Consider the following 13,292-nt stretch of genomic DNA (forward strand, 5'->3'; position numbering starts at 1 on the left):
GCCGTTTTTTCTCCTTTTGGCCTTTACATTCTTTACATCTGTCAGTAACAGTGGTCACCAAAGCGCACACTGCGCATGTTCCGAGGTGTCAGCGAGGAAGGCGCATGCTCACCCGTGTCAGCAAAGTAGTACGCATGCTCCTCGAAGCCCGAAGAATGGCACGCGACTTCCTGTAGCTGGACCAATAGTAAAGCCTGGAGGACCGGATGGAGATTGGTCCTCCTGCCAGTTAGAGCAGCCCTATTGTCTGAATGCAGAAGGAGGAGAATAAGCTTTTGTCGCTGCTGTGAAGATTGAGCTTCACCCCAGACTGTAACTTCCTTCTGTCTAACATCTGTGAGTACAGCACTTTCTTTTCTCACCCCCTTTTCCATTTAGTTTTCATTTTGGTGTTCAATTATAGTCATAGAGATGGACAGTACGGAAACAGACCCTTCGGTCCAACTCGTCCATGTCGGCCAGATATTGCAACCTAATCTAGTCCTGCTTGCCAGCTCCCAGCCGATATTCCTGTTCATGTAGTGTTGGTTTGCAGCAGCTGAAAGGAAAGGGAGTGATTCTCGGGTGCAGACAGACTCTGGAAATGCTGGACAAGGTCTGTGTCACAGTTGGCAAACACATGGCAAATGCAGTACCTCAATGTGAAGCTATAGCCTTTGTTATGGCAAAAAAAAGAGCAGAAAGGAGGTGCGTTTTTAAATGTGATACATTGGGATGTGGAGAAAGTGAGGATTGCAGATGCTGAAGATCAGAGAAGCAGTGTTGCATTGGAAAAGTACAGCTAGTCAGGCAGCATGAGAGATGATGTGTAGATGTACAATGGGACCTTAGTGTCCTTCTGCACCAGTCACTGCCAGTTGTCAGACAGGTGAAACAAGCAATCAGCAAGGCAAGTGGTATATTAGCAAGAGGAATTGAGTTCAGAAGTGGGGATGTCTTCCTGCAGTTAGGGGGTCATAGAACGTATTCACTGCTGAGTTCATCTGATATTTTGAACAACAATGAAATGGATGTTTATGGGCGATGTGAAGAAAATGGTTTCAAGACCAGTATAGAACTGTTCCAGTGTCAGACAGCACAGAAACAGCCCCTTCAGTCCAACCAGTCCATGCTGACTATGTTCTCAAACTAAACTAGTCCCACCCACCAGTATTTTTTGTCCATATTCTCTGAATCTTTCCTATTCAGATACTTATCCAAATGTCCTTTAAATGCTATAACTGCACCTGCATCCACCACTTCCTCTGAACATTCATTCCACACATGAACCACTCTCTGTGTAAAATGAAAAATAGTGTCCCTCATGTCTTTCAAATCTTTCTCCTCTCTCCTTCAAAATTTGCTCCCTAATCTTGAAACCCCCACCCAAGGGAAAGGACACCTGCCATTCACGTTAGCTATATCTGTCATGATTTAATCAACTTCAGTAAGGTCACCTCTTAACCTCCTATGCTCCACTGAAAAATGTCCCAGCCTATCCACCACAATGTAGGTATTTTCATATCCAGTTATGATCGGTGCAATACTGGTCCAGGCTCGAAAGACCAAATGTCCTAGTCCTGCTCCAATTCTCACCCTCTGTGTCCAGGACAGCAAGAGACCATAAGACATAGGAGCTGAGATTAGACCATTCAGCCCATCAGGTCTGCTGATAGCACACAATCGCAGCTGATAAGTTTCTCAGCCCCATTCTCCTGCTTTCTCCCCATAACCCTTGATCCCATTGATACTCAAGAACCTGTCTCCCTCCATCTTAAATATTCTCAATGACCTGTCCTTTACAGGCTGCTGTGGCAATGAATTCCAAAGATTCACCACTTTCTGGTTGAAGAAGTTTCTCCTTATCTCTGTTCCAAAAGGCCTTCCCTTTACTCTAAGGCTGTGTCTTCAGGTTCTTGTCTCTCCTACCAATGGAAACATCTTCCCAACATCCAGGCTGTCCAGGCCAATCAGTATTCTGTATGTTTCAATTAGAGTGTCGGTCTGTGTATCAGCATGAACCAGATCCTTCAGGATGAGATGCAGCAGGAATTAGGTTCAGCAAAGTGAGAATGGAGGGAGTGTGTGGGATGGAGATTTTCAACTTCGAGGCAATAAGGGAGGAAAGAGAGTTTGCGATCAATGGGAATTAAGCAGATGGGTCATTGGGCCAAGGAGTGGGAGATGGAGTTTAATTCAGACAAATGTGAGTTGTTGCATTTTGGTCAAGCAATCCAGGCAGAACTGACACAGTTAAGGGGAGTATTGCTGAACAAAGACCTTGGAGTGCAGGTTCATAATTCCTTGAAAGTGGAGTCTTGGGTAGCTAGGATAGAAAAGAAGGCGTTCGGTGTGCTTTCCCTTATTGGTAAGAACATTGAGTATGGGAGTTGGGAGGTCATGTGGCCGCTGTACACGAAATTGGTTGGGCCACTTTTGGAACACTACATTCAATTCTGGTCTCCTTGATATAGGAAAGATGTTGTGAAACTTTGAAAGAGGTTTGAAAAGATTTACAAGGCTGTTGCCAGAGTTGGAGGGTTTGACCTACAGGGAGAGGCAGAATAGGCCAGGGATATTTTCCCTGGAGCATCAGAGACTGAGGGGTGATCTTATTGACATTTGTAACGGGCATGGATAGGGTGAATACCCAAGATCTTTTCCCCAGGATGGTGCAGTCCAAAACTAGACGGTGCATATTTGAGGTGAGAGGAGACTGATTCACAAGTGTGGTTGTGAAGACTGGACTTTCAGAGCAGCTGTCAAAGATGTTTGCCCTGACTGGGAGCAGAAGTTGTAATAGTGAAATCTTTCATTTAAGAGCAAACAACTGAGTGAGTCCGTCTATCCGGGATTTTGTTGGAAAGTGGGAATTCGTTGCTGTTGGGTGAGACTAGACCTCAAGATTAGGGGGAGTAGCGTTCAAACAAAGATTAGGACGAACTGTTTTTCCTGGAGAGTAGTGAATCTATGGAATTCTCTGCCCAGTGAAGCAGTAGAGGCCACTTCAGTATATTCAAGACACAGTTGGATGGGTTATTGCATGGTTGGTGAATTAAGGGTAGCTTTGACAATGCAGGGAGGAGGAACTGCGATGGTGGATCGATCAGCCATTATCTTAATGAATGGCAGAGTAGGCCTGACAGGACAAATGGCCTACTCCTGCTTTTATTACTATGGAACTATAACCCTGCATTTCCCATGGCTAACCCAGCTTCAGGATGACAAGGATTGTATCCTGAATATTGAGGGGTTAGTCAAATGGGAAGCTAGGTAAAGGTCAAGGGTTGGCACTGCTAATCAAAGCATTGATCCCAGGGTAGTCTGGTGTCAGCTCAGATTTCAGGTCCTGATTTCTCTCTCCTCTGTTGATCTCCCTGTTCGCTAAGAATAAGATGTTAGTCTGTCAGCTCTGCTGGATTTCTGCTGAAGCTTTGACACCCATTTTACACCATTTGGAACAGCAAAACATTGAAGTCAATTGAGGCCCAACCCACCATCTCAACCTGTCAACCATCCAGATACAGTGTTGTCGTAGCAGGGAATCAAACAAGAAAAACGAAATAAAATTAGAAATAAATAGATACTTGTGCTTAATGTTTGTTCACTAGTAAGTAAACCAGAATAGGGTTCTCCCAGGTTTCTTATAGTGCCCTATTTTGAGGAATTCTGTCCCTTACATATACTATTAGTACCCAGCTATAAATTACAACAATATTTACAACCACAGAAATAAAGCATCTGTTATCTCAATGTCTGTGTGATATGCAGCACAGAAATAGACTTTTTATTTCTCTCGTGCGTGTGTGTGTAGACACAAGTCCATGGCAGTGAATTTGTGTTTGCAGCATTATATTTGCCGATACATTTTATTTTGCTCCAAAAATGAACAATCTCCAGGCAATCAATACATGTAGTATTATATAAATTCAACTTTGAAAATAGAACCAGCCTGACTCAAGGTTAGGATAGACAGGCTCTGATCTCACACCTTTCATGTATTGTCTGAGCTGAAATAGAGTCATAGAGATGTACAGCACAGAAACAAACCCTGCGATCCAACTTGTCCATGCTGACTAGATATCCCAACCTATCTAGTCCCACCTTCCCACACCCAGCCCATATCCCTCCAAACCCTTGCTATTCATATATTCCATCCAGATCCCTTTCAAAAGTTGCAATTGTACTAGCCTCCACCTCTTCCTCTTGCAGCTCATTCCATACACATACCACCCTCTTTGTGAAAAGGTTGCCCTTAGGTCTCTTTTATATCTTTCCCCTCTCACCCTAAACCTTTGTGGGCGGCACGGTGGCACAGTGGTTAGCACTGCTGCCTCACAGCGCCTGTAGACCCGGGTTCAATTCCCGACTCAGGCGACTGACTGTGTGGAGTTTGCACGTTCTCCCCGTGTCTGCGTGGGTTTCCTCCGGGTGCTCCGGTTTCCTCCCACAGTCACAAAGATGTGCAGGTCAGGTGAATTGCCCAAGCTAAATTGCCCATAGTGTTAGGTAAGGGGTAAATGTAGGGGTATGGGTGGGTTGCGCTTCGGCGGGTCGGTGTGGACTTGTTGGGCCGAAGGGCCTGTTTCCACACTGTAAGTCTAATCTATGCCTTCTAGTTCTGCCCTCCGGTTCGGGTGGATTAGTCAGAGGGTGAATGTAGAGGAATGGGTGTGGACTCGTTGGACTCGAATTGCTTGCTTCCGCACTATGGGGATTTGTTGAAGGGAAGAGATTTTCCCAACTGTGCAGGGCAGCGCAGGTCCTGCGGCGGCCGTCTGGAGCAGGCGTAATGCAGGTCAGTCCCACGCCGGCGTCGGTGCAGTGCGGGGGCTGAGTGTTGGCCTGGGTCCACCCTTGTGAATCACTATTGATGTCACAACGCGGAAGTGGCCCTGTCAGTTTCAGAGTGAAACTCTTTCCGTCTGGGGGCGAGAGAGAGAAGGGAGGGACCTTTATTCACTTGAGCAACTGGAGTGAATCCAGGGAGGGAGCAAACTCAGGTGTGAATCTTAATTGCTCGGGTGAGTGAAGATGGAAGTATAGGAGGGGGTTGTTTTCCCTAGTGCGGCAGAGTCTGAGGGGTGACCTTATAGACTTGTATAAAATCATCAGTGATGTGGATCGGGTAAATAGACGAGGTCTTTTACCTGGGACGGGGAGTCCAGGACTAGATAGTACCAAGGTTTAGGGTGAGGGTGGGGTGGACATTTAAAAGCATAAGAAGGGGCAAATTTTTCACACAGAGCCTGGTGCATGTTTGGAATGAGTTGCTAGAGGAAGTGATGGAGGTTGGTACAATTACAGCATGTAAAAGACATCTGGATGGGTGTATGAATAGAAAGGGTTCAGAGGCTTATGGGCCAAGTACTGGCAATTTTTTTTTAATTTCAAAAATATACTTTATTCATAAAATATGCATAGAATAATTTGATACACTGTACATTAGGTAATGCCATTCATATTTCCACATTTACGTACACAGCTCCGAATTATCATTATTCCATACAGATCTGTGCATCTCTCACTCACATATTGAGCTAAGGCGTCAGCAGAGCCCAAATGACTGCATGGGCCCCCTGCTTTTCTTTCGACAGGCAGATGTTAAACGGTGGTCTTTCCCCACCGCGCCTTGGCGGCAGCTGCCCCAAGCTTCAGCGCGTCCCTCAACACGTAGTCCTGGACCTTGGAATGTGCCAGTCTGCAACACTCAGTCGGGGTCAACTCCTTCAGCTGGAAGATCAACAGGTTTCGGACCTCCCAGAGAGCGTCCTTCACCGAGTTGATGATCCTCCAGGCGCAGTTGATGTTCGTCTCGGTGTGCGTCCCGGGGAACAGGCCGTAGAGCACGGAGTCCCGCGTCACGGCGCTGCTCGGGACGAACCTCGACAAAAAGCACTGCATTCCTCTCCAGACTTCCTCTGCATAGGCACATTCCAGAAGGAGGTGTGTGACAGTCTCGTCCCCCCCCGCAGCCGCTTCGAGGGCAGCGTGCGGTGCGGCTGAGAGTCCGGGCGTGCATAAATGATCTCACAGGTAGAGCCCTTCTCATCACCAGCCAAGCCATGTCTAGGTGCTTGTTGGAAAGTTCTGGCGATGAGGCATTCTGCCAAATTGCTTTGACAGTCTGCTCAGGGAACCACTCAACAGGATCCGCCCTCTCCTTTTCCCGAAGGGTCTCGAGGACGCTACGTGCTGACCACTTCCTGATGGACTTGTGGTCAAAGGTGTTTTTCTTCAGAAATTTCTCCACGAAGGACAGATGGTACGGAACGGTCCAACTACTCGGAGCGTTCCGCGGCAACGAGGCCAGGCCCATCCTTCGCAACACCGGGGACAGGTAGAACCTCAGTACGTAGTGACACTTGGTGTTTGCGTACCGGGGATCCACACACAGCTTGATGCAGCCACACACAAAGGTGGCCATCAGGGTGAGGGTGGCATTGGGTGTATTTTTTCCCCCGTTGCCCAGATCTTTGTATAGTGAGTCCCTTCGGACCCGATCCATCTTTGAACTCCATATGAACTGGAAGATGGCCCGGGCGACTGCTGCGGCACAGGTTCTGGGAATAGGCCAGACCTGTGCCACGTACAACAGCAATGACAGTGCCTCACACCTGATGACCAGGTTTTTTCCTGTGATGGAGAGCGACCGTAGCCTCCATCTGCCCAGTTTCTGCCTCACTTTACTGATACGCTCCTCCCAAGACTTGGCGCACGCCCCAGCCCCCCCGAACCAAATACCCAGCACCTTCAGGTGGTCGGTCCTGACGGTGAAGGGGATCGAGGATTGGTCGGCCCAGTTCCCGAAGAGCATGGCCTCGCTCTTGCCTCGGTTTACCTTGGCCCCCGAGGCCCGTTCGAACTGGTCACAAATGCACGTGAGTCTGCGCACGGACAGCGGATCCGAGCAGAAAACGGCGACGTCATCCATGTACAGGGAGGCCTTAACCTGCAGGCCCCCGCTGCCCGGAATAGTCACCCCTCTCAGGCTCGCATCCTTCCTGATGGACTCGGCAAATGGCTCTATGCAGCACACAAACAAGGCTGGAGAGAGAGGGCAGCCCTGCCTGACTCCAGATCTGACTGGGAAGCTATCTGATTCCCACCCATTGATTGAGACTGCACTGACGATGTTGGTGTAGAGCAGTCTGATCCAATTGCAGATTCCCTCCCCAAAGCCCATTTTGGAGAGAACATCTCTCATATACATGTGTGATATCCTGTCAAAGGCTTTCTCCTGGTCCAGGCTGATCAGGCAGGCGTCCAACCCTCTGTCCTGCACGTAGGCGATCGTATCCCTGAGGAGTGCGAGACTCTCAGCGATCTTCCTGCCTGGCACAGCACAGGTTTGGTCAGGGTGAATCACCGACCCCAGAGCAGACCTGACCCGGTTGGCAATTACCTTTGACAGGATTTTGTAATCTGCATTCAACAGTGTGATCGGTCTCCAATTTTTGAGTTCCTCCCTCTCCCCCTTCCGCTTATAGATGAGGGTGATGATGCCTTTCCTCATGGATTCGCTCATGGTACCTGCCCGAAGCATACTGACATACACCTCCAGCAGGTCCTGGCCAATCAAGTCCCACAGAGCGGAATAAAGCTCGACCGGTAAGCCATCGCTTCCGGGAGTTTTATTCTTTTCGAAGGACTCGAGGGCCTTGGTCAGCTCGTCCAGAGATAGCGGCTGGTCCAGCCTCTCGCGTGTTCTGTCGTCTAAGACCTCCGTGATAGACGACAGGAACGACTGGGAGGCCGCGCTGTCGGTCGGCTTCGCGTCATACACACTGGCAAATGCAACTCAATTAATTTAGGATATCTGGAAGAGTTTGGCTGAAGGGTCTGTTTCTGTGCTGTATATCTCTATGACTCTGGCTTTCCACTAATGTTTGCCACATCTGTATGTTCAGTTTCTCTCTGGTGTCAGTGTTCATGCCTTGATGTCTCATTTTGTTCCCCTCTTCCTGGGGGCGTTAACCATTTTGTGTCTGGTTGTTCCTCAAGAAGCTGCATGGCGGATTCACCCTGAATTAACATTTTTATTTGCTTCCCAAAATTAGACCTGCTCGCTCTCAGCAGCATCCCAATGTCGTGGAAGAAATTAGCTTTCAGGTGGAGTCATCCAAACTTCAGAGAGATGTCAGTCTTGATATTTTTGCTTCTCTGCCCCTGTAAGACCCTGAATCAGTACCTTCAGGAGAATTAGTTAGAATGGAGTGAGAACAGAGGGAGAGAGTGGGATGGTGCTTTCAATTTTGTGGAATAGTAAAAGAAAATAATATTCTGCAGAAAGTAGAATTGCTTGTTCTGAGTTTCTACTCTGGGCTGACAGTGATGATATTTATAATCTCTTTTCACAGAGTATTTGAAGATAGAAGTTTCAAATCAACAAATGAAGGACTTCTGCCCAAAACATCAACACTCCTGCTCCTCAGATGCTGCCTGACCTGATGTGCTTTTCCAGCACACTTCTCGACTCACTGTACAGCATCTGCAATCCTTGCTTTGACATCAATATCTGACAGTCACTCAATCCATCAGGACCTCAGCAATTTTCAACTTAGATTCTGTGAGAAGGAGCAAAGCTTTTTGGTTCCTGTTTCAGTACATTTTCAGTGGGACTGGATGAGAGACCCGACTGTTGAACCACACTGAGTGTGGAGCATGGATGAGTGATACGGCCTGGAACGAGGAATTCACGGCGGGGAGGGGCTATACACATGTTTGTGTGCAGGTGAAGCTTTGGCCATGGAGAATCCCGAGGAATCTCGCCCTGTGGAGAAACCATGGAAGTGTGGCGACTGTGGAAAATGCTTCCGTGTCCCGTCTGCCCTGGAGATTCATCAGCGCAGTCACACCAGGGAGAGGCCATTCTCCTGCACAGAGTGCAGAAAGGGTTTTACCCAGGCCTCCACCCTGCTGAGGCACCAGCAGGTCCACACGGGGGAGAGGCCATTCTCCTGCCCCGAGTGCAGCAAGGGCTTTACCCAGGCTTCCTCCATGCTGAGGCACCAGCGGCGCCATACGGGGGAGAGGCCATTCAGGTGCCCTGAGTGTGGGAAGGGCTTTACCCGGGCCTCCATCCTGCTGACTCACCAGCGGGTCCACACTGGAGAGAGGCCATTCCCCTGCCCAGAATGCGGGAAGGCCTTCAGCAATTCCTCCCACCTTCTGATCCACCGGCGTGTCCACACGCGGGAGAGGTCCTTCAGCTGTCCCGAGTGTGGGAAGAGATTCAGTCAAGTGGGCACCTTGCGGAAGCACCAGCTGCTCCACGCCGGGGAGAGGCCCTTCAGCTGCCCCAAGTGCTGGAAAGCTTTCAGCGATTCCTCTGCCCTGCTAAGGCATCAGCTAGTCCATACTGGGGAGTGGCCTTTCAGGTGCCCCGAGTGCGGGAAGGGCTTTAGCGATTCCTCTAATCTCCAGACCCACCGGCGGGTCCACACGGGGGAGAGACCCTTCAGTTGCCCCGAGTGCGGGAAGGCCTTCAGCGATTCCTCTAATCTTCAGACCCACCGGCGGGTTCACACGGGGGATAGGCCCTTCAGTTGCCTCAAGTGCAGGAAGGCCTTCACCTGCTCCTCCCTCCTGCGGAGGCACCAGCGAGTTCATTTGTCATCGCAGGGGTTTGAAGGAACGATGGCCTAGACTCACAACCGAGTTCCGGCAAATCCTGCCACGGAAGATGGCGGAATTGGAATTCGGTCAGAAACCTGGAGTTCAGTATTTAACGATGAAACCATTTTTGGTGGTGAAGAAAACCAAAACTCAGGAATTCCTGAAGAAGGACTCATGTCCGAAATGTCGATTCTCCTGCTCCTTGGATGCTGCCTGACCTGCTGCGCTTTTCCAGCAACATGTTTTCAGCTCTGGTCTCCAGCATCTGCAGTCCTCACTTTTTCCAGTTACAAAGGGATAACTAGGTGCTGACCAATAGTAAAGAAAGTGGGAGGAAGTGTGTGGGTTTTGACCTTGAGCTGTTTAAAAACATATCAGTTACTTTTTTCTATGCCATTTTGCTGAGGGGATCTGAAGCTGTAACAAAGTTGGGTCACAAAGGTTACCTGAACTTACCATCGGGCTCAGACTCACATTGAAAGCTTTGAGCTCCAAGTGATTTTTGTTTTAAAGCTGCTCATTTCTTTCAGCTTCACTAAGTTTCCAATGTTGTGTATCAGATGGAGCAGTGAATGAGGAGCTTGTATCATTAGAAATTGTAAATTTTTCAGGAGTGCAGGTACTGTATCATTTCATCAGCATTGTAACGTTTACTGGCAGCACTGGGAGGTGTGGGATGCGTTCGCTAGAAACTGTTTTGAGGAGCCGGTCTTGGACTGGGGTGGATAAAGTTAAAAATCACGCAACACCAGTTTATAGTCCAACACATTTATTTGAAAGCACTAACTTTCGGAGCGCTGCTCCATCATCAGGTAGCTGTGGAGCAGGATCATAACACACAGATTTTATAGGAAAGGATCACAGAGTCATGCAACTGATAGGCTATATTGAACAAACATAGATTGCTGTTAAGTCTTTCATCTTTTCGAATGGGTTGCAGGTTTCCTTAATGTATAAATTCCAGAATTTATTTTAAGTTACAATCTCATGATGACATAAGGTTTTATAAAAATAGGTGACTTCTCAGCTCAGACAATGCATGTCAGATGTGAGGTTTGAGTCTGTCTGTATCCCAATCTTGAATCAGAGTGGTATCATTTCTAAAGTAGGAATTTATAAAATACTACATGGATTGGCTGCCTGCATTAACTGTCTGCAAATTATGTGCTTTTTGAGCAAAATTGCATATATCTGCAAATGTAATTCTGCAAATGCAATTTCACCCCATAGATTTTATATATATGTGTGTATGCGTGCATGTGACCTTGTGCATCAGAGTGCACGTACCATGCTTCGTAAAGTGTGGGTGTGTTGGAGTATAAGCCTCAGGAGTGGAGAGTGTTGGGGTGTGTAAGAGGTATGGATAAAAGTGAGAGTTTGCATTTTGCTAAAACAAAGCAGTGCAGGACTTGTACAGTTAATGGGAGAGCCCTGGGTTGTATTGTAGAACAGAGAGATCTGGGGGTGTTCAGGTACATAGTAGTTTGAAAGTTGCATCATTGGTAGACTGGTTGGTTAAGAAGGCATTTAGCACACTTGCCTTCATTGTTCACACCATTGAGTATTGGAGTTGGGACATAATGTTGAGGTTATACAAGATGATGGTGAGGCCACTATTAGAGTACTGAGTACAGTTTGTCCTGTTATAGGAAGAATACTATTGGAGAGGGTTCGGAAAAGATTTGCCAGGACTGGAGGGTTTGAGTTATAAGGAGAGGCTGAGACTTCTTTCACTAGAGCAGAGGAGGTTGAGGGGTGACCTTAATGAGATATATAAAATCATGAGAGGTGTAGTAAAGTGATTAGCAAAAATAGCAAGGCGCACATGTTAAGATGTCAAGTTATGGGGGGGGTGGGGGGGGGTGAAAGGATGGGTGCGGCGGGGCGGGAGTGTGGTGGTGGTCATTGTGGCTCTATCTTTTTTTTCTCACATTGGCCTTTGGACAGTGAGAAACTGTCAGTAACTCCATCTCCACAGAGTCTACTACGCGTGCTCCTCGGTGTCAGCAAAAAAAAACCGTGCATGCTTGTAGCTGTCCGCAAAAACGGCACTACATTGTTTTGATGGACCAATAATGAGTACTGCAGGACCAGTAGGAGTCTAGTCTTCTTGTTAATCACAGCCTCTCTATTGTCTGAAGGTGTCCTTCCTCATGTATATGTAAGGATACTAGGGATAGTGGGTGATGTCTTTTTGTGGCTAGTTGATGTTCATATATCCTAGTGGCTAGTTTTCTGCCTGTCCAATGTAGGGACACCGCATCCATCCTCTGATAAGGGTCTGTTTCTGTGTTCATAACTTGCTACATTGGATTCTGAGAGGAGCTTCTGACCTGTGCCAGCACAAAGCCTCCAGTATCCGCCTCTGTCATCTTATTCGAGCCAGTCCCATTCTCAAAGTAGCTGCTGCTGCTGGAATCCTCTTTTGTCTCTTCCTTACCTCCAGGCTGGACTACTTCAATGCTGCAATCAATAATTTTACGCATTTGCCCTTCTGGAAACTTGAAATCATCTCAGACTTTGCTCTTGTTTCATGGCAACAATTCTCATTCCTCTATGGCTCATGTGACCACTGACCTGTACTAGTGCCCATTCAAGCAACAACCAAATTTTAAAATTCTCATTTTAGTCTTCAAATCTCTCCAATGGTTTTCCCATCTTTATCTTTGTAATCTCCGTGTGTTGAAATGTGTGTGCTGCTCCAACGGTGAGTGTCTTTGAAGAGAACTTGCAGGTAATGGTCTGCCATGTAACTGCTGCTCTTGACCTTCTTAACAGTAGTAGTTTGAAAGGAGCTATCTGAAGAGTTTTGACTTTCCAAACATCCTGATATTGCTTCCTTGATAATTGATCCTAACAACTTCCCATCAACACATGTTGAACTAACTGGTCTGCAATTTCTCACATATTGCCTCGCTCCCTTTTTGAATACAGGTGTTACATTCGCATTTTTCCACTCCAGTGGAATCATAAGATATCAGAGCAGAAATGAGGCCATTCAGCCCAGCAAGTCTTCTCCATCATCCAATCACGGCCGAAGTCAACTCCTTTCTGGCGCTTTCTCCCCGTAACCATTGATCACCTTGACAATCAAGAATCTACCCATCTCAGTCTTAAATAAAGTCAATTAATCTTTCTTATGTCCAAGGAATTTTGGAATATTGTAACTAACGAAGCCACTATCTCTGCCGCCACTTGCTTTAGTACATTAGAATGTGGGCCATTAGGCTCAGGGGACCTGTCCGCCCTCAATCCTGATAGTGTACATGTCAACGTTGATTGTTTAAGTTCTACCCTTTCTACAGCCTCTGACTTGCCTGTTCCAATAAGGATAGTATTGCTGTCCTCCAATGTGAAAGCTGAGGAAAGTTTTGATTCAGCAGCTCTGCTATTTCAGTGTTCCCCTATTAACTCAGCGGTTTCAGCGATTTTGTTCCCTTCAGCACACCAATAGAAGCTCTTGCTATTCTTTTTGATATTTTGTGCTGGAATTATTTCGTAATTTGCCTTACCTATTTTTATGAATTTTATTCGTATCCTTTTGTTTATGGTTGCAAGTTTCTCAATGCTTCAGCCTTCCAGAGGTCTGGAATAACATTTCTGAAAATTGAAAGAAAACTACATTCAAACCTTAAAGAAACCCACCTTTCAAGTGGCTGGGGGCGGGAAAAACGATCGCCCCGCCCCCATTGTCT

At 47.3% G+C, this 13,292-nt stretch overlaps 1 protein-coding gene across 2 annotated transcripts; it reads left to right on the top strand.

The window, feature by feature from the left end:
* Positions 1-234: 234 nt before the first annotated feature.
* Positions 235-10,676, top strand: LOC132808358 (zinc finger protein 239-like). 2 transcript variants are annotated; one of them, XM_060822104.1, is made up of 2 exons: positions 235-336; positions 8,340-10,676. In XM_060822104.1, the coding sequence occupies exon 2, from the start codon at positions 8,728-8,730 to the stop codon at positions 9,625-9,627; it is 900 nt and encodes a 299-aa protein (XP_060678087.1). In that variant the 5' UTR covers positions 235-336; positions 8,340-8,727; the 3' UTR covers positions 9,628-10,676. The 2 variants fall into 2 exon arrangements, with proteins under 2 accessions (XP_060678087.1, XP_060678088.1); XM_060822105.1 differs by lacking the exon at positions 235-336 and adding an exon at positions 4,759-4,777.
* Positions 10,677-13,292: the final 2,616 nt, after the last annotated feature.

The sequence above is a fragment of the Hemiscyllium ocellatum genome (assembly GCF_020745735.1).
Source record: "Hemiscyllium ocellatum isolate sHemOce1 chromosome 27 unlocalized genomic scaffold, sHemOce1.pat.X.cur. SUPER_27_unloc_5, whole genome shotgun sequence".
Classification (NCBI taxonomy): Eukaryota; Metazoa; Chordata; class Chondrichthyes; order Orectolobiformes; family Hemiscylliidae; genus Hemiscyllium; species Hemiscyllium ocellatum.